This window comes from Amphiprion ocellaris, chromosome 22, assembly GCF_022539595.1.
Source record: "Amphiprion ocellaris isolate individual 3 ecotype Okinawa chromosome 22, ASM2253959v1, whole genome shotgun sequence".
Classification (NCBI taxonomy): domain Eukaryota; kingdom Metazoa; phylum Chordata; class Actinopteri; family Pomacentridae; genus Amphiprion; species Amphiprion ocellaris.
Genome location: NC_072787.1, coordinates 5742447 through 5768640, shown reverse-complemented (window position 1 = coordinate 5768640; position 26194 = coordinate 5742447). Strand labels below are relative to the sequence as shown.

The window sequence follows — 26194 nt, the reverse complement described above, 5'->3', positions numbered from 1 at the left end:
TTGGATTCCTCTGTGATAATTTATTATTATTACAGATATTACATGTACAGACGTGCCTGGTGTTGTTTGTAATAGCCAAACTACCATTAAATAGTGATTTGTTTAAATTGGTGACGCTCAAAAGGTGTTTAGAAGTTCACAATTCACACCACTGGAGGGCAGTAAAGACGTATTTTAACCAAGTCTGTTGATAAGCAGCTGAAAAGTGTCAAGTTAGATATAATAACATTTTACAGCCAGTAAAAACTTCCTGTTAAAACACAGATAAAGTTTCATTTATTTTGTTGTCTTCCATCGATGCAAAGCACAATGGACAAACATTCATATAAGGCATGTATTTGTTACAGGGGTAGTTCATTAGAATTCAAGTGGCAGATATAAAAGAAGATGTAAAACCATGTTCAGTCACCGTCTGCAACTACCTGTCAATGTTACAAACCAGAATTTTTAATGTAATTATATCTGATGTGATAAGAAGTGATCATTAATAATAGCTAAGTGTATATTCTGAATTGCCGTTGGTGGAATGTAATTAAATACATTTATCCAAGTGCTGTGCTTTAGTACAAATTTGGGATACTATTATTTTACTTGAGTATTTCCACTGTATGCAACTTTATACTTCCATCCTTCTACATATAAATTTTTTTTAACTCTACTAAATTTGCCTGACAGCCTGAGTTACTACTTAGTCTGTGCTTCACAATTTTCATACCTTCCCTGTCCAGTACAAACCACACATCTCCAACTTTTGTGGTTTTGAATATTTGTGGTCAGCTGAGTGTCCCATCAGGGGGTTGAGAAATTTCTCCTACTCCCAAAGTTAAATGAACAATTTAATTGCTCTCTATGATCAGCTGGAAAATGTACAAAGCTGAGAGCAGGATTTAAGTTCATGACTGATTTCTGACTTTACACACATACTTCTGAAAAAGCAGCAACATTACAAGTATATGATGCTTTTATGGAATATGATGCATCACTATAGAATTCACTACCAAACCGTATGTAAAGTAGTTCAGACGAGCTCAGCTTCAAACGTTTATAACAAAAAAAGCATCAACATTGATGCAGCAGTAATATTAGTACAAAATCATAATTTATCACAGTAAAACTCTGACCTGGACCATTTTACTGCACAATAAGTACTTTTATATTTGATTCTTAGGGTAAATGTTGCTCATAATACTTACATACTTTAAATAAGTAAGGTTTTGAATACAGATATGTTTTTTGAGTGTAGGACTTTCACAGTGTTGTACTAAAACTTTCATACTTTTAGATCACCAACAACGGTGGTGATTATATCTAAATTTCAAATTGTAAGAGGTGTCATTTTTTGCTGACACTATATGAATCAAATGACAAGAGTGTCATGCACATTTTACATCAAATATTAAACCAATAATACTGTTTTGACACTTAACACTGTACTGTACTGCCAAAAACTGATTGTTGCTGTTTTTAAAAATTGTATCGCCTCATTTTTGTGCATCTGAAGCTTCTTCTATCTTGGCAAAACAGTCATTCATAAATCTCTTGCAACTATTCTCATGTCTAAACATTCTTTTCTTTATTTATAATAAATCAAACAATTTTAACCAGGTAAACAACTGAAAAAGACCAATTCTGCTCTTATAATACAGTTTTCTACTTGACAAAAAGTTATTGCAGCAACTACATTGTGACTGAAATGTTGTGAACACTTCTAAATGGCTTCATTTCATTAATGACTTAGACTTTTTTAATCCTCAGAGTGAAATTCTGTTGTTACAGCAGCTGGATATTCAACAAGGGGGTAAACAATAACACAACACAGAATATTAGGGTCAGGTATAAAGTGAAGGTAATATAAAATAAGATAAGAATATAGAAAATATAATATAGAAAGAAAATATGTATATACAAGAATATACAAGAGTGATGCAGAAATGTACAAATGTTGGATACAGTTTAAAAATTACAGCTCATAGGATTATTGCAACAAAATGTATACACTAAATCTACTTATGAATAATATAAATCTCTATCTAGTTCCCAAATATAAATCAGAAAAACGTAGGCACACCAATAGAAGGCATGAGTGTGTTGGGAACCATTTGGGCTTTTATTTTGAAGAGTAAAAGTGGAAGTCATGCGCTACATTGTGGCGCTTGACGTCACCGTCAGATTCCCTAACAAGTAACGGAACCGGGCAGTGCCGGCTGGACGCCAGAAAGTTGTTTTGTCCGAAAGAAAGGAGTAAATGTTGAGACTGGAGCTGAGTTCGTGGCTGTAGTGTTTGAGAAGAAGAAGATTACTTCCTGTCCTGTAGACTAAACTTTATTTTACGGTGCGTCATGACTTCCAAACGGAGGCCGCCGCCGACTGACAGAGGAAAAGTTCTGCTCCGTGACCGTCCCTGAAACCAAGCGGAGCTGAATGGAGGCGCAGTGACACGGTAAATGAAGACATGAATTTCGGCGTCCCTGCGAACTCCTTGCTTCTCCTCCGTGCCTGCGATGAGGGGGACTACGAGACGGCCCGGGGCATCCTGGAGCCCGGAGCCCCCAAGGAGTCCGGGCGGCAGAGCAGGCTGCGGTCCGAGGCGGGCTCGGAGTGCCCCGCCGCGGACATGTTGTCTCTGGTGCCGGTGGACTGCACGGACGAGGAGGGGAACACCGGCCTGCAGTTCGCCTCGGCCAGCGGACACGAGAACCTGGTCCGGTTCCTGCTGCGGAAGGGGGCCTCGGTGGACAGCCGGAACAACTACGGCTGGACCCCGCTGATGCAGGCTGCTAGGTGGGGCTGGAGTCCTGGTGTCTGGAGAGTCAAGTTAACAATATGTGTCATTTACTGTCTGAAATGATGACGAACTTTACAATACAGTGCGGGAATTTTATTTTCCAACTTGTTTTTTCTTTTTGTCTTGTATTTGTGGTAAATTGTGAGTGTAAATCTCATATAAACATTTACCAGATTTTTACATGGAGTTTGGTGGAACCACGTTTGTGTTGACATTGTGTCAGTGCTGAGATGTAACTAAGTATATTTACTATAATATTGTACTTAATGTGCAAATTTAAGACATTTATGCTTTTTTTGAATATTTCAATATTTAATGCAACTCAAAACTTCAAATGAACTACATTCCATAGGAGGAAATTGTATTTTCCATTCCAGTATCCATTTATCTGACAGCTTTAGCTGCTTTTAAGTTGAATGTTTTACACAGCTGGTAATGTAACAGGTTTTTATAGATAGATAGATAGATAGATAGATAGATAGATAGATAGATAGATAGATAGATAGATAGATAGATGCTTTATTAATCCTGAGGGAAATTCAAGTATTCAGCAGCTTACGTACAACAACAAAAAAACAAAAAGACAAGTTAGTAACCAGATTAACATTAAAAGTTAGTATATACTTTTTAAAAACTTACTCTACAGTACTATAAACAAAACACTTCTCATTTAAAATCTATAGAAATACTAAGTGTATTAACAGTCAACATGCAGTATTTAGACATTTCATGGCACAGTGATTTAAAGTGATTTTTACATTTAGACAAAAGTGTTCTTGAGCCTGTTTGTAAACCAGTGATTTCCAACTTTTTTGGCTTCCTACAAAGATCAGTGTGTGGTCGGGTCACATTTCAGACATCTGAGTTGTTAACAGCTCCACCAAATAGCGATTTTTTTTTTTTTCCCCCTGAATTTCACACATGGTTTCATTTGAGTGAATGTCCCAATGATTCAATGTCTCACCAAAAATCAAGGATTAGAGGAAAAAACTGAAAACAGATTGCAGTACCAGAACTTCTTCGTCTTCTTTCCTCCTGTGTGAACCATGTTTTGGAACCCCTGGATATAAAGAACTTTAAACTAGCTCCACCTGCAGCAGCTGTAACAGTAAAATGCTGCTGACACATTGATGTTTCACTATTCATAATAAGCAATGCTTTTACTTTGATGCTTTACATTTTTTGCTGTAGTTTTATTTTAGCAAGATCTAAATGTTTCTTCCATCGCTGCTCTCTGCTAATTTTCATCAATGACATTACTTTTCTTAGTGTCATGGTGTCAACAAAGATTATATTATCAGTCACTGTACTAAAATATTGGAGCTGTCACTGCATTGAAACTGGCAGATGACCTTTATGCAGCCATGACTCTGGAGTTCAACATCCATGTAAGAAAATATAAAATTAGATAAGAGTTTACTGATCTCCAGAGGAAACATTCAGGGGTTCGTGTGTCAAATGAGTGTGCTGGCTCATATGTTACTTATTCTAATTTCAAACATACTTTAAACTTTTACTGTACGATGGAAGTGCACAGTCAGAGCATTCAGTAAACAACTTGACGTGGCTGTGATCATTCCTTCTTAACCCTCTGACATTGGATTCACTAATAAGTTGGATGAGCTCTCCTCAGCGTCTTTATGTTCTACATCGTGTTCATTCTCTCTGTCTTAACTCTCCACCCAGGTTTGGTCACCTGACTGTTGCCCATATTCTCCTGGAGAACGGGGCAGAGATTAACGGACGGAACCGGCTGGGTGCGAGCGTCCTCACTATGGCGGCTCGTGGAGGACACACTCATGTAGTCAAGCTACTTCTGGAGAGCAACGCCTTCGTTGATGACTATGATCACCTGGCTGTTGCAGCAGAGGCGGACTCCAACGGCAACAACAACAACAGCTGCAGGTTTACTCTTTTTTTTTTTCAGGAAGACTAAACCTTTGAATCATACACTACCGTTCAAAAGTTTGGGGTCACTTAGAAATGTCCTTATTTTTGAAAGAAAAGCATTTTTTATCAATGAAGATAACATTAAATCAATCAGAAATACAGTCTGGACATTGTTACTGTGGTAAATGACTATTCTAGCTGGAAACAGCTGATTTTTAATGGAATATCTCCATAGAGGTACAGAGGAACATTTCCAGCAACCATCACTCCTGTGTTCTAATGCTACATTGTGTTAGCTAATGGTGTTGAAAGGCTGATTGATGATTAGAAAACCCTTGTGCAGTTATGTTAGTGCATGAATAAAAGTGTGAGTTTTCATGGAAAACATGAAATTACCTGGGTGATCCAAAAGTTTTGAACAGTTGTGTACATTTAGTCTGTCACTGTTCTTAATTCATATGTGAGAAACTGATGATTTTTCTGTGCTTTTTTTCCCACAGTGCAGCTGGATTTGGACCAGGTGAAGGCTGTCCAGGAGGAGGAGGCAGAGAATTCATGGACATCACAGCCCTGATGGTGGCGTCGCAGCATGGGCACGAGGCCACCGTGCGCCTGCTGCTAGAGTGGGGCTCGGATGTGAACTTTTCACAGAAGACCACCGGCTGGGGACCACTGATGATAGCCACCCTCAGTGGGAAGGTGGGGCCAATGGATGGATGTATAGATGAAAATATGGATGGTTTTGAGCATTATTTGGGTGTTGCATTGTAAAGCATGCGCCACTTTAAATATATTTCCATCTTAATATCTCTCAATTTGTTTAAAATACAATATACAAGTAAGTGTATATACACAGGTCTACTGCATGGTACATTCATGCAGTTAACATCCAATCATACTCTGTGGTATGTATTGAGCAAGCCCAGTTGATGCTGATTTGGTATCAAGATAGAAGAAAAGGTCGAAGTGACTTTGAAAGAGGGTTCATTGTTTGGGCACAGATGGCAGGAGCTGCAGTCACAAAGACTGCTCTGCTGGCTCATGTTTTAATAGAAGCTGTGACTAAAGTGGCATCTGCGTTTAGACCTTTGAGAAAAAACATCAGTAAATATGGCTGGAAACTAGTCGACAGCACATGTTTGATAACCATGATTCTCATACATCAGTGCAACATGTGAGGAAAAATTTCTGTTCTGCTCTGACTGGTCTCTTTAGGATGATAGTGCTCCTATCCACAGAGGGCACTGAATGGTCTGATGAAAATGATGATAGGGTTAGGGTTCTGTTTGCTTTTGGTGATTCTGCTTGTTTAAACTATTCAGAGCAGCTGGCAAAAAGTTGTGTGTGTTTTAAAGGTGGCCGTGGCTCAGCAGCTGGTGGAGCGTGGAGCAGACCCAGACCGAACCAACGTTCTGTCCAAAACAGCCTTTGAACTGGCCATGCAGCTGAAACAGAGAGACATCAAGGCCTATCTGGACTCCATCACCACGGTCAGACCCCAGACAGGTAGAGGTCCCATTTGATTGTAATTCAAGCTTGCTTTATTGCCATGCATGTTGTACAGGGCTTACAACATAGATATGAAACTTCAGATGGTAAAACAATTTTAAAAAAATTCTATACAGCTGCATGAATATGCTATTAATGAGAAATTGGTGTAAACACTAGTGGACAAATTAAAAATCAAAAAGGGGAGGCAGATCTTGAAGCAGTTTGATGTGTTCTCTTGGTTTTCTGTCAGGCTCTGGTGTGTTTGCTGCTTCTATGGAAATGTCAGTTGTTGACCCCAAACTAAATATTTAATCTTGTTTTGGTTTCAGATAGTGCGTGGAAATTTTTTGATGATTTTTTTTAAAGTCTGTTTTTGCCGAAACATTTTTATGTTTTAACAGAATCACTGACAGCTTACCACTGTGTCTCTGTGTGTGTGTGGGGGTGTGTTTTCACAACAAGAATCTAGATGTAATGTACTGCAGTTAACACTGCAGCGAGACCGAAACTGGCAGTAGATGCCTCTCAGCCTCTTTGAAGTTTAATAGCTCTTCTCACCAGTAGTTCTGTGGTCTTTAAAGAGCCTTGATTGTAGCAATAATAACAACAAAATCTGTGATTTGTGGCTATGTTGTTTAATGCTTAGGTTTCCATCTATTAGATTTAGATGTATAGGTTCTTGTGTGAATGATTAATGGGCTAGAATGTATTTAAAACAGAATGCTATGGATTTGACAGGAAGATGAACAAAAAGATCAGTTTTAATGTGTCAGGTTAATCCAACTGTCTGAGTCTCTTATAGTGTACATAATGTTTAGTTAAAGCAGCGCAGCATTTTTATGTGTCTCTTAAATCTCTACCTTTCTCACTTTCTTCTGTCATTTGTCCTCTGTGTTCCAGGCCATTTTTTTAAATATTTGTGAGTGGTGAACTCTGCAGCAGTTAGTATTTATGTACACAACCCCCCTCACTTTGACTGAGTGTGCTGAGTTATGTGGAGTCGGGCCAAGTAGGGCTGTTGTTTCTGAGTATATCAGAACTCTTTTTCTGTTCTCAGTCTTGCTCCTTTCTTCACAGATGATGAGAGAAGAAGGCCAGATGTGTTCAGTGCTCTCAAACTGGGTGAGTTCATTGAAATAGAAAAAGGAAAACTGCATGGAAATTGTGTTTTGAGTGTAAGATTAGTAGGTTTTCACTGAAAAACAAAGGGAAGTACACATAATTTGTATATTTATGTATCTGTATGTGTGTTTTGTGCTGATTCAGGAAATTCACAGCTAGTCAAAGAGATCCTGGAGGAGGATCCTGCCCAGGTGAATTCATCCAATCAGGAGGGAGCGTCACCTCTCATGATGGCAGCAGTGAGTGGTCAGCTGGAAGTGGTGCAGCTGATGGTGGAGAAGAATGCTGACATAGACAAACAAGATGGAGTCCATGGGTGGACTGCTTTAATGCAGGCCACCTACCACGGGTAGGCAGGAGCTGATGGAAGATTTACAGTGTCTTAGATTAAGTTCATTGATTACTATATTTAAATTAATATATTATCGATTTAACAGTTTTCAATTTTTGGGTACTCATGATTGATTATGAAGACGTCTGAGATCTGTAATGTTAAATATAAAGCATGTATAGTGACATTTTCATCAGTCTTTTCATTCACTCTCTTTTGTTTTCTGCCTCCCACCGTCTTCCAGCAATAAAGACATTGTCAAGTACCTGTTGAGTCAAGGGGCTGATGTCAACCTTCGAGCTAAGAATGGATACACAGCCTTTGATTTGGTGATGCTGCTCAACGACCCAGGTAGTCCTTACAGTTAGTGCTCTGTTTTATAGCACTTTGAGAGAATCTGGTTAGACTGAACAATCAGCTTCTTCTACTGGAATAAATAGCAAGTTCTTAAAAAGTACAGTGTCAGGTGTTTGTGAAAATAGTGATACCTGCTTGAAAATAAGTGCATAGATAGCTGATATTTGATTTTTGAAGTACCTATGGACATGAGCAGTGTTCTTGAGGCTCAAGATGAGGATGCATGATAGAAATAGTGATTTTGGAATCTTAATCAGTCCTAATTCAGAAGCATATTTTACAAAATGTGCATAATATTATATCAACTGAATTACTTAAGCATGTAGAGCTGCAGGTGCAAACCACAGGCTGGACATTAATTTGCAACAAATTTGTTCATAACTTAATGATTCATTTATTTTTTAAAGTTTTTTTTTTTTTGGCGTTTTGGCTTTATTAGATAGAGACAGTGAAGAGGCAGACAGGAAAGTAGGGGGGAGAAGAGTCGGGGGGAAGACCTGCGGTAAAAGGCTGAGCGGGAATCGAATCCAGGCCACTAGCCCCTGCTCATGGGTCACCCACTTGAGCTATCCAGGCGCCCCATTCATTTATTTTATTTTATTTTTATTATTTTATTTTTGGAAAAATGCCAAATTTACTTATACTACCTTCTTAATTCCAGATATGTGAAGAGTTCAAGTGCAAAAATGGATAAAAGCTATTCTTAAAATGAATTAACCAACATTAGTTTGATATTTCTTTGACTGCACAATAATATAAACATGTAAAAAAAAAAAAAAAAAAAAAAAAAAATAGAAAAATTGTAGATATCTTTTTACAGCAACCCAACACTAGTTTGATTGATATTTCCTGTAGTGTGTTAAGTGTAAATGAAAAATATGATTCAGGAAAGTAAACCAAAAGCCCTGAAAACAAGCCTCTCATTTGCTTTTACAAAGGTATCCCTTACAGTCTGGTATTTTACAGGTGGTGAGTGATGATCTTTATTGTTTGGACTATTACTTAGATACTACCAATGGTGTCGGCTTGTGTTGACATTTGTCAGTGTTTTCTGAAAGTCAAATAATTCATTAATGGACAAAATAATCAATAGGCTATGCTGTAAAAAGAATAGTCATTATAATCCTGATAAATTGACACACCTCAGTTGTTAGTTTCACTTAACATTCAGCAATCATAAGTCATTGCATATGCGACTTTTATTATAAAATGAAATTGTTTTATGATTTTTTTTAATGTGAGTAATGTATTTTGAGAGCTGTCTGGTGACATAACCAGTTACAAAGCAGAGTTCAGGAAGGTTTGTTTTGTTGAAATCTGATTCTATGATGTTTGTTAATCTTCTTACTCAGTGAATCCTAATGTATTTTCCTCATGTCTACTCTGTATTTTGTCAGATACAGAGCTGGTCCGTCTATTAGCATCAGTGTGTATGCAGGTAGACAAAGACAAGTCCAAACACCGTGGCAGAGCTTTAATTACTCGCTCCAAAAGCCGACAGTCTCTCAACAATGTCCCTGTGCCACCTGACGACAAGGGAGGCCTTAAGGTAAAGATCAATTAAAGTCACTGTTTCTGCTCTGGTAAACTCTGCATTACTTCATGCTGTTGATTTGGATAAAAATCCTAACCATCCTCACCATCACTAACTCATAAACAATCCCCACACCACCTGTTAGTTAATTTATTAAGCACACATACAGACCCACACCTGCACACTGCAGCTCAATGCCTTCATTTGTTCAGTTATTTAACTGAAGTTTGAGGGATTTACAGTAATCTCATTTCATCCCTGGTGTTATAATACCAGCTGGATGATACGTTTTTATGGAAAAAAATCTTCACATTATCACGTTTCTTCTTTGAATTCTCTTCCAGTCCTGGTGGAGTCGGATGTCAAACCGCTTTCGGCGGCTGAAGTTGACGCACACACTGAGGCACGGCCTTTCATCCAATCGCCTCGCTCCGTTCCCTGATGACGCTGAAACGTCACTGGATGCCACAATGAAGGCGAATAGAAAACCTGCTGCTGTGTCTAATGGTGCCGTGGCACCAAGTCCTGCCCTGGGAGGGAATGACATGAGCACTGCCTGGGCAGTCAAGACCAAAGATGCTGGTGAGTCACATTAAGAACATTTTGAGTTCTTTATCAGTTTTCTTCATCAGATAACATCAGACATTAGTTGTAAATATAGCTGTCATACCTAAGCACTTTAAACCCCTTTTGAGCATGTATTTTCCTTACAATGCAATGTGTAAAACTTATGTATTCTCCTTTCAGCAGGTCATTGCAGATCATCCTCAGAAAAGGAGGACTTTCTAATAACCACAATGGTAGGAGAGTTTGGTTATGTTTCATTTGGCCTTAAATTTTACCATTAGCTTTGAAAAGTATAAGTTTAGGGTTCATACTTTGTAACTATTTTTACCAAGTGCAATTTGTGAACAGCCACATCTCACCTCATTTACTAAACATCTCAAAGCATGGCTATTGGAAAATCAGATCTGTGATCATAACACTGTAAATTTGTTTGCCCGTTGATGGGGCTTGTTCTTGAGGACTCTGTGTAATTTCTATTAAATGTGTAGACATGGGCTTTGTGCAATACAGTCATGTGTAATAGTGTTAAAAGATCATGAGCGATAGTGATAATGGGATATGTGCAATAGTGTTAAAGGGACAAGTATAGGTAATTATGTGTAATGTAGACAGGGATATGTGCAATAGTGATTAAGAGAAACGTGCAATATTTTCATGTGCAGTAGTGACAGTGGGAAATGTGCCATACAATTATGTGCAGTGTCAATGGGAAATATGTAGTGAAATCTTGTGGTACAGTGACAGGAGTAAGTGTAGTGTAACAATGTGCAATACTGATAGAGTGATATGTGCAATAGCAACAAAGAGATATTTGCAATATAATCATGTGTAAATGCTCATTAATTACTGTACAATGTGTTATCACTTGTTGCTTGTTATCCTTTATTGTATGTGTTTGTTCGGTTATGGTTTTATGTTATTTGTAATGTCTTTATTTTTGACCCACAAATGGGACTCGAGATGGAAATTAGCCGTATGCCTATCATCTCTCGTATTTACATGTAAATGTTCATTAATACCAACTGTCCCGTTTTTAAAAATGGACTTAAGCAAAATCTAAACATTTTAGTAGATACAGTGTAAATACATAAGGATCCTGGTTATTATTGTTTTAGTGTTGTTCTGTGTTCTCTTTGTCCTTTAGCTAAGAAGTGGTGCCCCTCTGACCCGTCTGCCAAATGACAAACTCAAAGCAGTGATTCCTCCTTTCTTGCCTCCGTCTAACTTTGAGTCGTGGAACTCGGACCGTTCACGTCTCCTCAGAGAGGGGAAGAGCGAAGTGCCCCGCCTGCCCATGCCCCCTCAGAGGAAGCTCAACAGCAGTGGAAACTCAGATATTGTGAGTGTTTGTGGGTGTGAGAGAGAGAGCGTAGGTGAAACCTGTCTGTCAGCAAGTCTGCCATCATTCATATATGTTTTGCTTTCTGCTCTTTCCTTTCTGTTGCAGACATCCATCAGTCGTGTGGTTAGCAGATCCATTAAGTTTCCTAGCATCCCTAAGGGCCCCTCCTCGTCCTCTCCCTCCAACTCTGGTCACTACCACTCTCCCCACTCCTCCGGAGGCTCTAATGGAGTAGCCGGACTCAACAGGGACTCTCACAACCGCTCAGGTTCACAAAAACACACACAAAAACAACACTGGTAAAGCAAAAACATAAGATGTATGCATTGCACAGTAGCTACAAAGCACTGCATTCACTTGTCTCTCTCTTACACCAGGGGGCAGTGCAGACAGCGTTCTCTCCCAAATAGCTGCCCAACGTAAAAGAGCAGCTGGCCTGATAGAAGTGAAAGCCCAAGCTCCAGAGAAGCAGCACAGCCAGACACAGAGCCAACCCCCACTACCAAGTTCAGCACATGGCCTGCAGCCGCCTGATATCAGCCTCCCTGACATTCACTCCCACCCCAGCCTGGTCGCCTCTGACATCCACTCCAGAAGGGTCTGTATTTAGTTTCCTCTCTGGCATCACTTTCAGAGCAGTTACTTTGATTTCACAGCTTTTCTATGGCACTAACAGTTTCTATTTTCTTCAGCATCCTGTCTGTCATGGCTTTGTTAACTGTATAAAGCAGCCAAACCTAAAAAAGTTCTTATTGTGGTAGTAAACCAGTGCAACTGTCCATCCTCATTTGTCCTCTTCTACAGAAGTTGAAAAGTAGACCTCAGTCTGGGAATTCCTCCACCTCCAAGAGCACATCGCCAACACTAACCCCCTCTCCTTCCCCAACACCCAAGATTCCTCCTGGGCCAGGAGACTCTCTGTCCTCAGCCTCTTCTCATCCACGATCCAAGAGCAGTGGTGGCTCCAGCAGTGGAACCATCACTGATGAAGGTGTTCAGTTCAGGTCTTCTTCATGAATGCTGTGAAATAAAAAGTCCCATTTGAACTATAAATGAACTCACACATACTAAATGTACTTGCAGATATGAATGTTTCACCAAATTTGATGATTTTCCCTTCAATCATACTGTGTATTGTTTTTCTTTTTCAGATGAGCTGTCTAGTATTTTGAAAAAATTGTCACTTGAGAAATACCAGCCAATATTTGAAGAACAAGAGGTATTCTATCTTTTATTTCAAAAGGGAAAGAAAATATTGTCCTTCGCCTCTAAAGTCCGATATTTCATGTTTTGAGCCATGAGTTCTCTGTATGAGGGAAACTGTTTTCCCATAAAACTTTCACTTGGACAGTTCTGTACTTAAATTAAACAGAAGCTAGTTTATGTTGAATCGATTGTTTCATAGAATGTTTTAATCTGTGTTTCTTTTTTATCTTCTTCTAGGTAGACATGGAAGCGTTCCTGACCCTCACAGATGGAGACTTGAAGGAGCTGGGCATTAAAACAGACGGACCCAGACAACAGATTTTAGCTGCCATATCAGAGCTCAATGCTGGAAAGGTGCATTTGGTTCAACATAGTGTATATGGTTGTGAATTTGATGTGTCTTTCAGTACTTTGTCTGCTTAATTTATAGTCTTTTCATGTTAGTTTTTCCACAGTTTAACCCAACATTATGTCATATAAACTGCCTGAGCCTGCAGACATTAGTAAAATTGCTTTGAACATGGCTGGAAAGAAAAAAAATGGATTCATACCAGAATGACACAATGTAATTAATGACAGTGTAACTGGAGCGTGTTCCACATGTTGCCTAAAAATGTTCCTGATCTGTAATGAGTGTTGTCGGCTGTCATCAGGGCCGAGAGAGGCAGATCCTCCAGGAGACCATCCATAACTTCCAGTCTTCCTTTGGTAGCAGCGCCAGCAACCCAAGGCAGCCAGGACAACCACGCTGTAAGTGTCAATTAAAATAAAACTGTGCAAGGAAACCTGATAGTGAAAATGTAGGAAGTTCACACAAAGGCAACATCTTACTCTTTGTTTTTCTTCCCACCTTTTGTCATCAGCTCCAACAAGTTGGATGAGACACCAGGTTCGCTCTTCCAGCAAGAGGTAACCCATCAGCCCTGTTGCCCACAAGGAAGTACACCAAGAGTAAGTTGCTGGTGATCACCTGCCAAGGTACGAATAATAAGGAGTCTTCTGGACGCCAGTGTCCCACATCACTAGAGGTCTTACAGCATGAGGACGCTGTAGCGAAAACGACTAAACAGGCCCTGATAAATTGCTTTTATGGGACTCGCCTGGACCGAACTGCCTTTAAGTATTCCTCTTATGGATTTTACAGCAGGAGAGATGTGACAGAGTCGACTGAGATCACTGCCCTGCTGCTTTCAACAAAGCACATGATGTGTGGCAAATTTCTTTTTTTGCCATTAATAATGCAGTTGCCAAATGTACTGCTAGTGCTGCTGAGCTGGTAGAGAGCTGGGAGCACTGACAGACGAGAGCATCTCAGCCACAACATTAAAACCACTTGCCTTACTTACTGCCACCAAAAAGACTCTGACCCATTGGGAAATAGGTTGGGATGTCCTGTGGAGTCACCTGGATGTTGACAATGGATCCTTTGAGACCTATGGGTTGTGTCAGTCGGATTGTAATCTAGTTGGTGTAGAGGATGGGAACACGCCTTGGGCTCTTTGTTGTGTTTCTCAAGCCTTTCCTGAGCAGTTTTTGCAGTGTGGTGGGGCACATTGTCCTATCCACTGTCATCAGAGGGTGCCGAACATTTCATTGTAATAAGACGATCGATGTCATTCACTTCACCTGTCAGTGGTTTTAGTGTTGGTGCTGATCAGTGCACACAGCAGAGAGAGTGAGTTTGAGCCATAAGAGATTTTTATTTTATCTCACTGAATGTGAGAGATGCAGCAAATGAATTGTAAAAGTGGAAAGTTAAGTTGAAGAGAGAAGAATAGAGATTATAAGTATATAACAGTAAAACAGAAATTAGCTAGCAAGACTGTGATTGACACATTAAGGAAGATGCAATGACTAAGAAGGTGCACTGATGAGGAGAGCAAATGAAGAAAGGAAATAGAACATTAGCCAGACTTTTTGAGTCATCCAGTCTTTTGGACTGCTTTTACTAGTGTGTTTATGTCTTGAATTCACAAACCACTATGTATACAGATGACTTTAGCAAAGCCTGTGCTGCCATGAACAAATAAACATTATGGTGATGTAATAACAAAATGCTTTTTAATATCTTCTTGGACTTGGGATGGGAAGACGTTGGCAGAAACGTTTTGGGAGCCTTTTATGAGGAGTATAAATTTAGTTTAAAAGAGGTGCACTGAGCAATACTTTCCACTGAGCCTGTTCCATGTTGTTGCCTCTGGCTCCACCATTTAACAGTTGGTCTGCATGGAGACAGATGGAGTGCTATATCATTCCTAAATATCAGGTCCTTACTTTAATCCACGTCTTAAATCCAGTCCAATGATGGGCTGTGATGGTGTTCGGGATTGGTCAGTTAAACATGAGATGACACTGATGTCACATCCTGTTGAGTCATGAGTCACTGAGTCTGGGAAACATGAACAGCATGATGAATTGAATCACTACATAAACAAAATAAAACTTGTGTCCAAAATTAAAAGCTAGGTGATCGGGTTTAATAGTTGGAAACCAGGTCTCAGGTCCAGCTTTGGTTGTGTAAAAACCCTACATGAAAACAAATTAAAATCCATGATGCAAGACCATCTTCTTTCCACAAGATGGCAGCGACCTCCTGTTGATGCAGTAAATTATCAGCACTACAGTACTCTTCAGCTGTAATGTTCGACACAGATCCTGTGTTCAGTTTTTTGACTGAGATGTTTTCCTCAGCATTTTAAACATAGCTTGAGTAAAAATCAAGTTTTTTACCTGGTTAATGTTTACATATGGTGTTTGAGTTATTGGGAAACATATTAATGAGATGAAAAGTCAACACCATGACTCAACATTTTCACCTTTAAAATGTAACAAATCTAAAGAGCCAATCATGTCAACTTGCAGGGAGGAGTTTTTCATATCATAATCAGATCCCAAAAGTAGCTTTACAGTGTTTGAGCAGAGTTACAGGTGAGCTGGTGTGTTGAAGCTGCAGTGATTAGTGGACGGTGGGTGAAGAAACAGGACAAGACTTAACAGATCTGCACAATCTAGAGGAAGCGGTAGTTACATCTAAGTCATTTTAAAGCAGGAAGGGATTATTTTCATGGGGGAAAAAATGTAAACATACACCTGTGATTAAAAAAACATGAAAAGCTTCAATCAAAAGCTTTTATGGCTTTAATCAATGAGTGGAGAGGGATTTTAAAACTAGAGTGAAGCCTATTCATTTTGTTTTTGCCGCTACAGCCTCACTTCACTCAGCTGCTTGTGGCAACTTTTTTTTATAGTGGCTAATTGACAATATTGAGTTATTTCACTGATTTGTTGAGGTTCATTTTAAGCTGAGCTAAGACACTAAAAGAACTCAATGATTCATTTTCAGACATGATTCAAGAAAAGCAGTAATACCCTAAATGAGAATTTGATATAGTTTTTATGCAAAAAAAAAGTAGAAATACAGTTTTTACATGTCATGAATTGTGTATTTATTTCCAAAAAACTCAACTCTGTGTATCAAAGTTACATATTCACAAGTTTTCTGCATGAAAATAATCCCTTCCTGCATTGAAATAGCTTGGATGTAACTCTACACCACTACTTCTATAATGTGCAGATCTATGCAGCCTCCCTCTCTCTACTCATCCCTCGTTTTTCACAGCAGTTTGAGCACACCAGCTCACCTACGACTCTTCTAAAACACTGTGAAACTAATTTAGGCTACATAATGACAAGTTGTAATATTGAATTACAAATCCAACCATATACACTGCCATTCAAAAGTTTGGGTCACCCAGACAATTTCATGTTTACCATGAAAACTCACACATTTATTCATGTGCTAACATAACTGTACAAGGGTTTTCTAATCATCAATCAGCCTTTCAACACCATTAGCTAACACAATGTAGCATTAGAACATAGGAGTGATGGTTGCTGGAAATGTTCCTCTGTACCTCTGTGGAGATATTCCATTAAAAATCAGCTGTTTCCAGCTAGAATAGTCATTTACCACATTAACAATGTCTAGACTGTATTTCTGATTAATTTAATGTTATTTTCATTAAAAGAAAATGCTTTTCTTTCAAAAATAAGGACATTTCTAAGTGACCCCAAACTTTTGAATGGTATTCTAACTGGTGGCTACAGCCAGGTAACCTCAGCATGATTTTGGACTGTGGGAGGAAGCCAGAGAACCCAGAGAAAACCTACACATGCACAGTGACAACATGTAAACTTCATGCAGATCCCGGAAACGCTGGGACGCAAACCGGGGATCTTCTAGCCGAGGGGCAACAGTGCTAACCACCGAGCCACTGTGCAGCCCACAATATGAACAATGTAACAGAAAATGTCTTGTTTTTCATTGAAAGGGTCTTTTAATATGTATTGTGAATTAAAAGATAATCTGCTATTTCACTCTTACTGAAAAATACAGAATCTATGAATAAATAAATATGTTTCATATCAAAGGTTTGACTTCCGGATTCAAGATGTCTCCTTCTCAAGGGTCTAAATGCATGTGCAGTGGAGGTTTCAAGTTTCCAAATCACAATTTTTCATAATGCAAATGTGAAATCAGCTTTTTAGATTCAGATTTTATGCACAGCGAAGCTCAAAAATGCAAGGGAAATGACGGTAATAAAACATGTTTTTGAGCTGAGACAGCTGTTTAGTCCATACGTTGTGTCAGTGTTGACTGTGAAACACAATCTGGACTCAAAAATCCACCACATTAAGATGCACAGCCACATATTGGTATTTTGTGTTTTGAAACTGCTGTCACCGTATGAGACAGATGAGCTGAAAAATGTTTCAGTTTAAAACGATGAGCTCTTCAAACCACTTTGCCTGAAGTTCAGCAACACAGACCATCCCCAAACATGACCAAATAGCAACACACTGACGTTGTTGAAATCATTATTGATGACCTGGATATAGACTGGCCCGACAGACAGGCGACAGGGTTCCTGTAGAGTTTAATGAAAAGCATCGCTCAGTGTAGGAACGCTTTCCTCTCCAGGACTGTGGCAGATTGAGTGCTCAGATGTACAGTCATATGTGAGCTGTAAGAAACTGGAGGAGAGAGAAGTACATTTGGAATATATTAACATCGCTGTGGCATGTGGGCAGCAAATGGAGTGACTCATTCAATTTCCTCCCAATTGTTTTCACTCACATACGGTTTTGATTGGATTGAATAACATTTAATAATATTGTTTGTAGCTGTCAATACAGTAGTCGTGCTGGAGTGAAGAACAACAGACAGATCATGGGTGCATGAACTACCGACAGAGACTCAGGATCAAGACGATTGTTTCTTTAACAGAATCAAGAGAAGCTTCTGTTTTTTTGTTCTGTTAAGGATTTCAAATTAATTAGTAACTGGATTTTTAATTACCCCTCTTACTGGTAAGATCCATAGCCAAGATGTCTGCCTCAAAGTAGTCTCCCGTCTGTGGTAAAACAGGCTGGCTGAAAGTCTGTCTGCTGTGAAGCCTAAATTAAGATCCCCATTAGAGATCAATTTTCTCCTCAGTGGCAGTTTGCCGATCTCCATTCCTTGTGCTTTGCTGCAGCCATACATACTGTAGTCCTCAGTAGAGAGGATAAACTAATGCAAAAATGGGGGAAAATTTCACAAAATTCACAAATGCAAATGTGCCTCAAAATCATGGGACTCAGACTAGATCATTTACCTGAGGTCAACTACAAATCTGCTAGTTTCAAAGCCACCTCATCTGTTTTTAAAGCACTGGAATAAGTGACTTCCATGATGTATTTTTCTTGGAATCAACAAACACTCTTTCTCCCAATTTATTTCACCTGAAGAAGAAATACAAGGTTTTCCGATTAAGTGCGAACCCTTAATGAATTGTGATGGTGCTGTGCTCCATCAGGTGTGTGTGTGGACATATTTGGGAATGGAGTGAAGGGCAAAAGAGTGACTTGCTCTGCCAGTGGTGACACATTTTGCCTAAGTGGACAGATATAAAGGATTTTCCCAGCATTTGGGAGTCTTCTCAAAAAGCTTTGTGCCGTTTCCATGAAATTCACTTTGTGGCCATCGGCCTCTGGCTGTACAAGCCAGTGCGGTTTTCAGATGCCCATCACCTAAGGCAATGGTTTTCCTATACTGTGTGTCTGTGTGCGTGTGTGTGTGTGTGTGTGTGTGTGTGTGTGTGTGTGTGTGTGTGTGTGTGTGTGTGTGTGTGTCCTGTGATACTTCTGTGATGTAGTGGGGAGCAATGATTGCAGATTTGAGGCCTCTGGAGCCGTCACTCAGCACAGTGATCTCATATTATACACTATGCTTTCTATGCTGATTCATTTTGTGATTCATTCTGTCTCTCTTGCCCACTTTTCCCCCTACCTCACTGAAGAGCTAAACAGTTGTTCAGAGAAGCTGAAGTGCATCCAATAACCAGTATGTATAACTATCATAGCCCTTTGTTTTGTTTGTGCAAACAGTTGCTGCCTGGTTTTCCGTTTGTGTTCCACTGTCAACATTCATCCTTGCAAAAGTGACTCATTTGCTTGCAGGGTTTCCCGGCATCCTGGGTGTTACACAACACTGTGAGCCTCTCTGTTGGCCTCTTCTGCCCCCCCTTTTTTCTGCACTTCACACAGACAGAAACACAACTAGAGCCGAGGGATGGAGCACATTACAGAGACACTGAGGGGAGCAGAAGAAGGAGAGATGCTCCATATAGCCTCAGAAAAAAAACAAACCCAAATCAGTCCCAACACACAGTTTGCTCTGACACAGATTCAGGCCCTGAGAGAAATGTGTGAAGTTGTTTTCTTTAATATTTGGCATCACTCTAAAATATGCCATAACTAATTTTAAAGGCAAATAAATGTAATATTTATTTTTCTGACTGTCTGCTTAACATAAACTGTTATTTTTGAAACATGTCTTTTTGATTCACACCTCATTCCACATTTTCCAGGAAGTGGTAAAAAGTAGCACCACACAAAAATATCTTAACAGTCCTGTCATAAAATGATTTTCAAGGATGGCAGTCTTTTGTCTGATTTATTTTTTCCATCACAGGCTTTTTTAATCTGTGCCTCTTACGTTGGATTTGAGGTCTGTGGTCTTATGAGATCAAAGCAGATCTGATCATTGTCCTCATATAAACATCAGTCTGTTCAGATATGGTATTAAACACTTCAAGGTCAGTGTGTGTTGGTTGCTGCATGAAAATGAAGAGTGGAAGCCTTGCTTTTGTTTGTGCACGTGCGTACATGTATGAGTATTTCCCGCAGGTCCTCATGGTCCGAACATGCCTCCTTTTTGACCTAACAGCCCTTCCTGAGCTCAGTCTCTTGCATTAACAACTCTCTGTGGTCATGGCTTATGCTCTGGCTCCACAAATCCTGACAACACCATTCCTGTTTTTCAGCAGCACTTGCCAGACTAAGAGCTCTCTTCATGCTGAGTTCAGGGTCCTCTATGGGCACCACTTTCGTCAGTATTGGATAAAATTTAGGCGAAGTACTTCAATTCCTGCATGTTTTCTCTGGTAGTTTTCTTACAACCACTTATTTTTTGTGCTAAAGGAAGACTGGCAGCTATACCGTGTGTTGTGTGTCTTGTATTGTCAAATATTGTTTCCTTGTCACTGAGCAATCATGTAGCACTTCATGGGAAATGAGCTCTCTCTAAGTGACAGTGACAGAAGTGAAATGAGTGTATGTTTGGTACTTTCCGATATTGACCCTCCCATCAATTATGAATGTCCATTAGAATCAGACTTGTCATGTCACGGCGCTGCACGTCTCCTGAAATCCCACTGTGATGCTAAGAGGGACATCTTAATCAATGAAAGCCACACTATTGCACCTGGCAGATGGCTTTCAGTAAGTCCTGTTTGGCTCCATGGTCATTATTCTGAAATGTGTATTTAGCCACATACTTACTGTATGCATACACACACACACACACACACACACACACACACACACACACACACACACACACAGACACACACACACACACGCAGAAACATGCGCTCACGCACGCATGCACAGTTGCGTGCGAAGGTCTGCCCCGGCAGTGTTAGCAGAGCTTTAAGCCCGGGCTAATCTGGAAGGCAGCTTGGGTAGTGTTGCCAGTGGATTTGCATTGATACCAAAGCTCCCTGTGGCTTTAATGGCAGCCACTGACAGTGTTAACAGGACCTTAGGACCTCTTCAGATCCCCAGCTCCACCTGTCACAACAAATAAAGCATCTCCCCTGATGGACACTCTGATACAGCAGCCTGATGCCATCTGCTCCATCAATGGTGCAGTGTGACTGCTGTGTACTGAGAGTAGCATTCCTGAACAGCCAGAAGAGAGGGGAAATAATGAGGATTTAATGACAAATGTGTCAGGCTTCCTTGGCACATCAACCTCCAGCACGAGGCCATTGTTGTGCGTGCTGTTCTATACGCCATATGCATTAAAATGTGACATTTCTGAGGACCGGTGGTGATTAAACAGCGATTTACTCTGCTCTCATCACGCTGCCAAAATGCCCACTGGCTGCTGTCGGCTGTCAGAACGTTTTATTAGCTTGTAGATTAAAGCTTTAGTTAGACAAACATCACTCAGAGCTTTTCAGTAATAATCCTATTGGTTGACATAAACCTTAGTTGATTGAGCCACATCACAAGTTGTGGCTCGACACTATCTTTCTACCCTTTATAAATAATGTGGTTGGATCAATACAGAATTGTGGGACTTTTTGTATAGTTGACAGTTATCATAGGTGACATTTTTGCTGTTTTTAGGCCTAAAATCAACATGGCTACCTCTAACCAAACACCACATATCACTTTTACAGAAAGATTCTTCTAAATATTATATATACAGTTGAGTAAAATTTAAATTGAAAGTTATTTCTAAAGATATTGTAGTAAACCTGTTGACATGCGATAAATCCACACCTGACTCACACAGTACTTTATATTAAATAACTCAGAAAGCCTTGAAGTCTGGCCAGGCTTTTCTTCAGGAGGAAATGACATCATGTGGAGCAGGTCATGTGATCTGGAATTAATACACTTCCTTGAGAGGTGTTTTTGTAATGGGGAACTTAGTTGAAAGTAAATTTCTCGGACACAGATACAATTTGTTATTTTCCATATAAAATTTGATATATTACCAAAAAAGAAATATCTGTCATGATTATCTCAACTTACTAAAAATAACACAATCTTTGAATAAGCTCATTTTATTATTGTTTAGCTAATTAGAAGGTGGTTGTTATTAAATTTGGACGGTTTAGTTGACATTTTAGTGATATCCAGTCACGTTTTATTAATAAGTGATTGTTTCCGTAATAGATAATTATGGCATTTGTAAAGACATGATCATAATGAAGATAAAAACTTTTTTTTTTACTTTTAATATAAATGTATGCAAGATATATCACATGTACTTCAAAAGTGCCTAAATTATATATTGACCCAGTTAATACAAAGCTGTTTAACTTCATGTGTTCTATTCTAAAGAGCTGCTGCAACAGACTCATTCATGATTTGATGTCAGTCTGCCAAAGAAACATCCACATTGCCTGCAAACACTCATTTTCCTTTTTCTGTACTTTGTAGGATGTGTGACACATCATCACCAAAGGGAATCTCCTGTAGTGTGTCACCTATATTTAATGAAGTGCATTGGAGCATTGCTTCTGTTCCATGATTCACTACAGATAAATAGACAATCAGCTTGTGTGCTTGTGTTTGTAGTGCATGAATTAGTACACCAGGGTGCAGTAGAGTAGACTACCATTGAAGCTACATGCAGTTCATGCATTTTCTGGCGACTGTCATGGGTTTCAGTGACAAGACAAGAGAGTCAAACACATTTTTAATGCACTTAGAAATACAGAGAGAAGGATTGTCCTGCAGTGACTTGGCAAAAGTGCTGATACCAGAACAGTATGTATGCTTAGTCTGTAGATTTTTGTAGGCATTTGTAGCCTCAGAAGGACGACTGCAGGAAGATCACGCAATCAGTCGAGGTTTGCAGTGGCTGCTGCTACAAAACTTTTAATAAATGGCAGCAGTGGATGTACAAATGGGAATCTGGAGACAGTTTATGCATAAAAGTTTGGCACTGAAATAACAAACAACGCAGGTTGAATACATGACATAGCTTTATCTTGCAACCCTATAACTAATTATAATAAAAGTGATGGCCACCACTTGCTAGTTGATGGTATGTGTTTTTCTGGGATACGTGCTTTCCATATATTTTCTGTAGCTCAAGAATGTTAAACAAAATGAAACCATATATTGAAACGTTTACTTTAGCTATCATCTATCATAGTTTGACGTGATTTAGCTTAAAGGGACTAGGGGCCCTCTGGCTCCCTCTTTCTCTCTTTCTCCTTCGCACGCGATGTATCTTAATGTATGCCAGATGTTGAAATCTATAAAGATCTAGTCCTTGTAACTCTCTTCATTCATTCACCGCATGATGCTTGAATCACGGGCTCGTCCGTATTAAATGTACTCTTAATTTGATCTACCTGTGTCCTCTCTTCATTGATGAACATCCACCTTCAGATCAACATCATTTCACTAGTCACACTGTTCAAGGAGCTTTTACTGATCACAAAATACACTGTTTCAGAACAAGCATCTGATTTCTGACTATAAACTGACAGAAACTATTCATATAAACATGGTTTCTTCATAGTGCAGTTTATACTGTCCACTGCCTGTACTTATAGTATTGTAATTTAATCTTATCTTTGTATTTACATTTTCCTACCTATATTTTGTTATCTAGCACATTTATACTACCTACAACTTACTCTATTTGTACACTTGTGTGCTTATAGTTCTGTTCATACTGTGTCATACTGCATATAGCAATTCTGTAAGTACAGTACTACATTTATTACTTATACATCTTGCATGCATTGTTCATACTGTTACTAATGCTAATTCTATATCCACCCTTGTTTTCTTTGATTTTTTTGTTCATTTTAATGCCTGGTACAACTAAAGGCACATTTGTTTGGACAAATATAATAATAACAAAAATGGCTCATAAGAGTTTAAGAGCTGCTATCTGACATTGTCCATGGTTTTCTTGATAATAACCAAAACCACTTAAGTTCTTCCATCAATAGCTATGGCATTATTCTGCCAAAAACAGCTTTGTTTTCTTTTTTGTCTGTTTTTGTCTGTTTTAATCACATGATCCACACAGGAATTAGTACTTGATTACATAACCATTGTTTCTGATTACTGCAGCCATGCGTCTTGGCATGCTCTCCACTAGCTTCTGACATTGTTCTGCTGTCACAGCAGCCCATTCCTGTTGCACTAATTCAAACAAATTTGCTTTGTTTTTGGGCTTGTGGTTCTCCATTTTGCGTTTGATGATTTTCCACAGGTTTTCAATTGGATTTAGATCTGGTGATTGAGCAGGCCAAGACATGGTTTGAATGTTCTGGTTCTCCATCCAGGCTTTAATTGATCTTGCCGTGTGGCAAGGTGTATTGTCTTGTTGGAAAATCCAGTCATTGGAGGCAGGAAAGAGTTTTGCAGCTGATGGAAGAAGACTGTTTTCAAGAGTAGCCCTGTACATGACCTGGTTCATTCGTCCTTCACACAATTGCACTTGCCCTGTTCCACCCAAACTGAAACAACCCCAGATCATCACTGATCCACCCCCATGTTTTACTGTAGGGGCAAGACAGTCTTGTTTGTAGGCTTCTCCAGGCTTCCTCCTGAACAGTAAGTTGGCTGGAGTGGGCATCAACTGAAAACTGGATTCATCACTGAAGAGAACTTTAGCCCAATCATCAACAGTCCAATCCTTGTGATCCCCAGCAAAGAGTAACCGGGCTTCCCTCTGCCTTTCGTTGATGAAGGGCTCCTTCCGTGGCCTGTTTAACTTCAGACCAGCTTCAAGAAGTCGGTTTCGAACTGTCCTTGCTGAACAAGTCACATTTCTTGACAATGCCCACTCATTTTTAAGGTCCCTGGTGGTCTGACAAAGATTGCTGACACAGGAACGGATGAGTGCACGATCATCTCGTGGGGTAGAAAGACGTTTCCTGCCACGACCAGCTAGCAGTTTGGTAGTACCATATTGGGCTTGTTTTTTCTTGGTGTAATGAATGGCTGTCTTGGAGACTTTCAGTTTTTTCGCTACCTGTCTCTCACTCATGCCAATTGCCAGCAGTGCCAAGATGGCTGCCTTTGTGGCTTCACATAATTCTTTAGTTTTAGGCATTATGTGAGAGCTGACAACTTCTGAGTTGTGCTACAGCTTGAATGTCAGCAGGAAACCACTCTAGGCCTTTGCATGTGCAGCGCTGCTTATGACATGAAATGGCCTCTTATATACTGTGGGAATACAATTAAGCTTAAACATGTCAAATAGGACATGTTGTATTATGGAATCAGCTTCATTTTTTTGTCGTGTTCATTGTATTCTTCAGGTAATATAGCTTTAGTGGTACCAGGGAGAAAATGAAGGATACAATTTTCATGTCACTGCACTTTTACTGCTTGTTTTGCACTTCTGCTTAGATGCTAAACTGCATTACATTGTCTTGTTCCGTGTACTCTGTACAAAGACAATGAAGTTGAGCTAATCTAACCTAAAAAATCACAGTGCAGTGACTTTCAGAATTGCTAACTCAAGCTATAAAACGCCAAATCGCATCGTGAGACTTAATTAATCAATTAACAATTCAATCCAATGTCAAATATTTGGCACAGAAGAATGAGAGCCCAGTTCTGTCAATATATCACATTAACATACCTTCTTCCGGTTAGAAAATTCAATTTACCCTGACGGACATTCAATCAGTTTTGTAAATTACACCAAAAGACGTGCCAGCTACCACCGTGATTAGTCCTTTCACGCTCACAACGGTGTGACATTTTATTCCAGAGATTCTGCAGATGATTTTAAATAACTAATCCACGTCACATTGTTGATTTTGTTTTGAAGGCGCAGTCTCTTAGTTCCTGTGCAAACCTGATGTGTGTGGGGAACTTGACGCAGCTGCTACACAATGTCCCAGAGAACCGTCTGGAATCCGCAAAATCAGTTTTCAGACGCCCCGTCCGGTCCAACGCAGCTTTGTACTCGAGTACAGCGGGCTTCAGTGTAAAATGTAAGCGCCTCCGTAAAGGTTTGTGGTAGTAAAAACCCCCTCGGTCCGTGAGTACCGTCGACCTCCGGCAGCTTCGGAGTGAGTGAGCGGCTCTGAGCTGCCGCTGCTCTCCGTGTGTGATCCCTCCCCTTCGGCTCGAGCTGCCGAGAACGAACGGTCGGGTCGGGTTGGGCTACTGCCACTTTCAAGTACAGCTCGTAAATTTACACACTTATCACACATTTCTCAGTATTTTTCTAGAAAAATACACGTATTTTCACACAGATATGACTGGAACACGGCGTAGAATGTAGCTATTGTCGGCAGCGTTTTTTTCTGTAGCCGAACAGACGTTGTGGCTAGTTCAGGCTGCAGAGTGACGCTGGCATTCTAACCACACGCAACTATTTAACATTAAACGACATGTTTTTCAAAACAGGAAATAGAAATTTAGAACAGAAAATAGAAATGTATTTTTTCGCGATAAAAACAG

The 26194-nt window shown here is 39.7% G+C and overlaps 1 protein-coding gene across 2 annotated transcripts; it reads left to right on the top strand.

Annotated features, from left to right (window-relative positions):
* Positions 1-2166: 2166 nt before the first annotated feature.
* Positions 2167-23104, top strand: LOC111565362 (ankyrin repeat and SAM domain-containing protein 6). Of its 2 annotated transcripts, none has more exons than XM_023265421.3 (18): positions 2167-2781; positions 4472-4690; positions 5176-5374; positions 6031-6181; positions 7244-7288; positions 7433-7637; positions 7864-7970; positions 9374-9525; positions 9855-10092; positions 10261-10310; positions 11222-11416; positions 11525-11687; positions 11797-12017; positions 12224-12410; positions 12571-12638; positions 12863-12979; positions 13279-13375; positions 13489-23104. In XM_023265421.3, exons 1-18 carry the CDS (start codon positions 2453-2455, stop codon positions 13536-13538), a joined length of 2793 nt encoding a protein of 930 aa, XP_023121189.1. In that variant the 5' UTR covers positions 2167-2452; the 3' UTR covers positions 13539-23104. The 2 variants fall into 2 exon arrangements, with proteins under 2 accessions (XP_023121189.1, XP_023121181.1); XM_023265413.3 differs by having other exon boundaries at positions 10258-10310.
* Positions 23105-26194: the final 3090 nt, after the last annotated feature.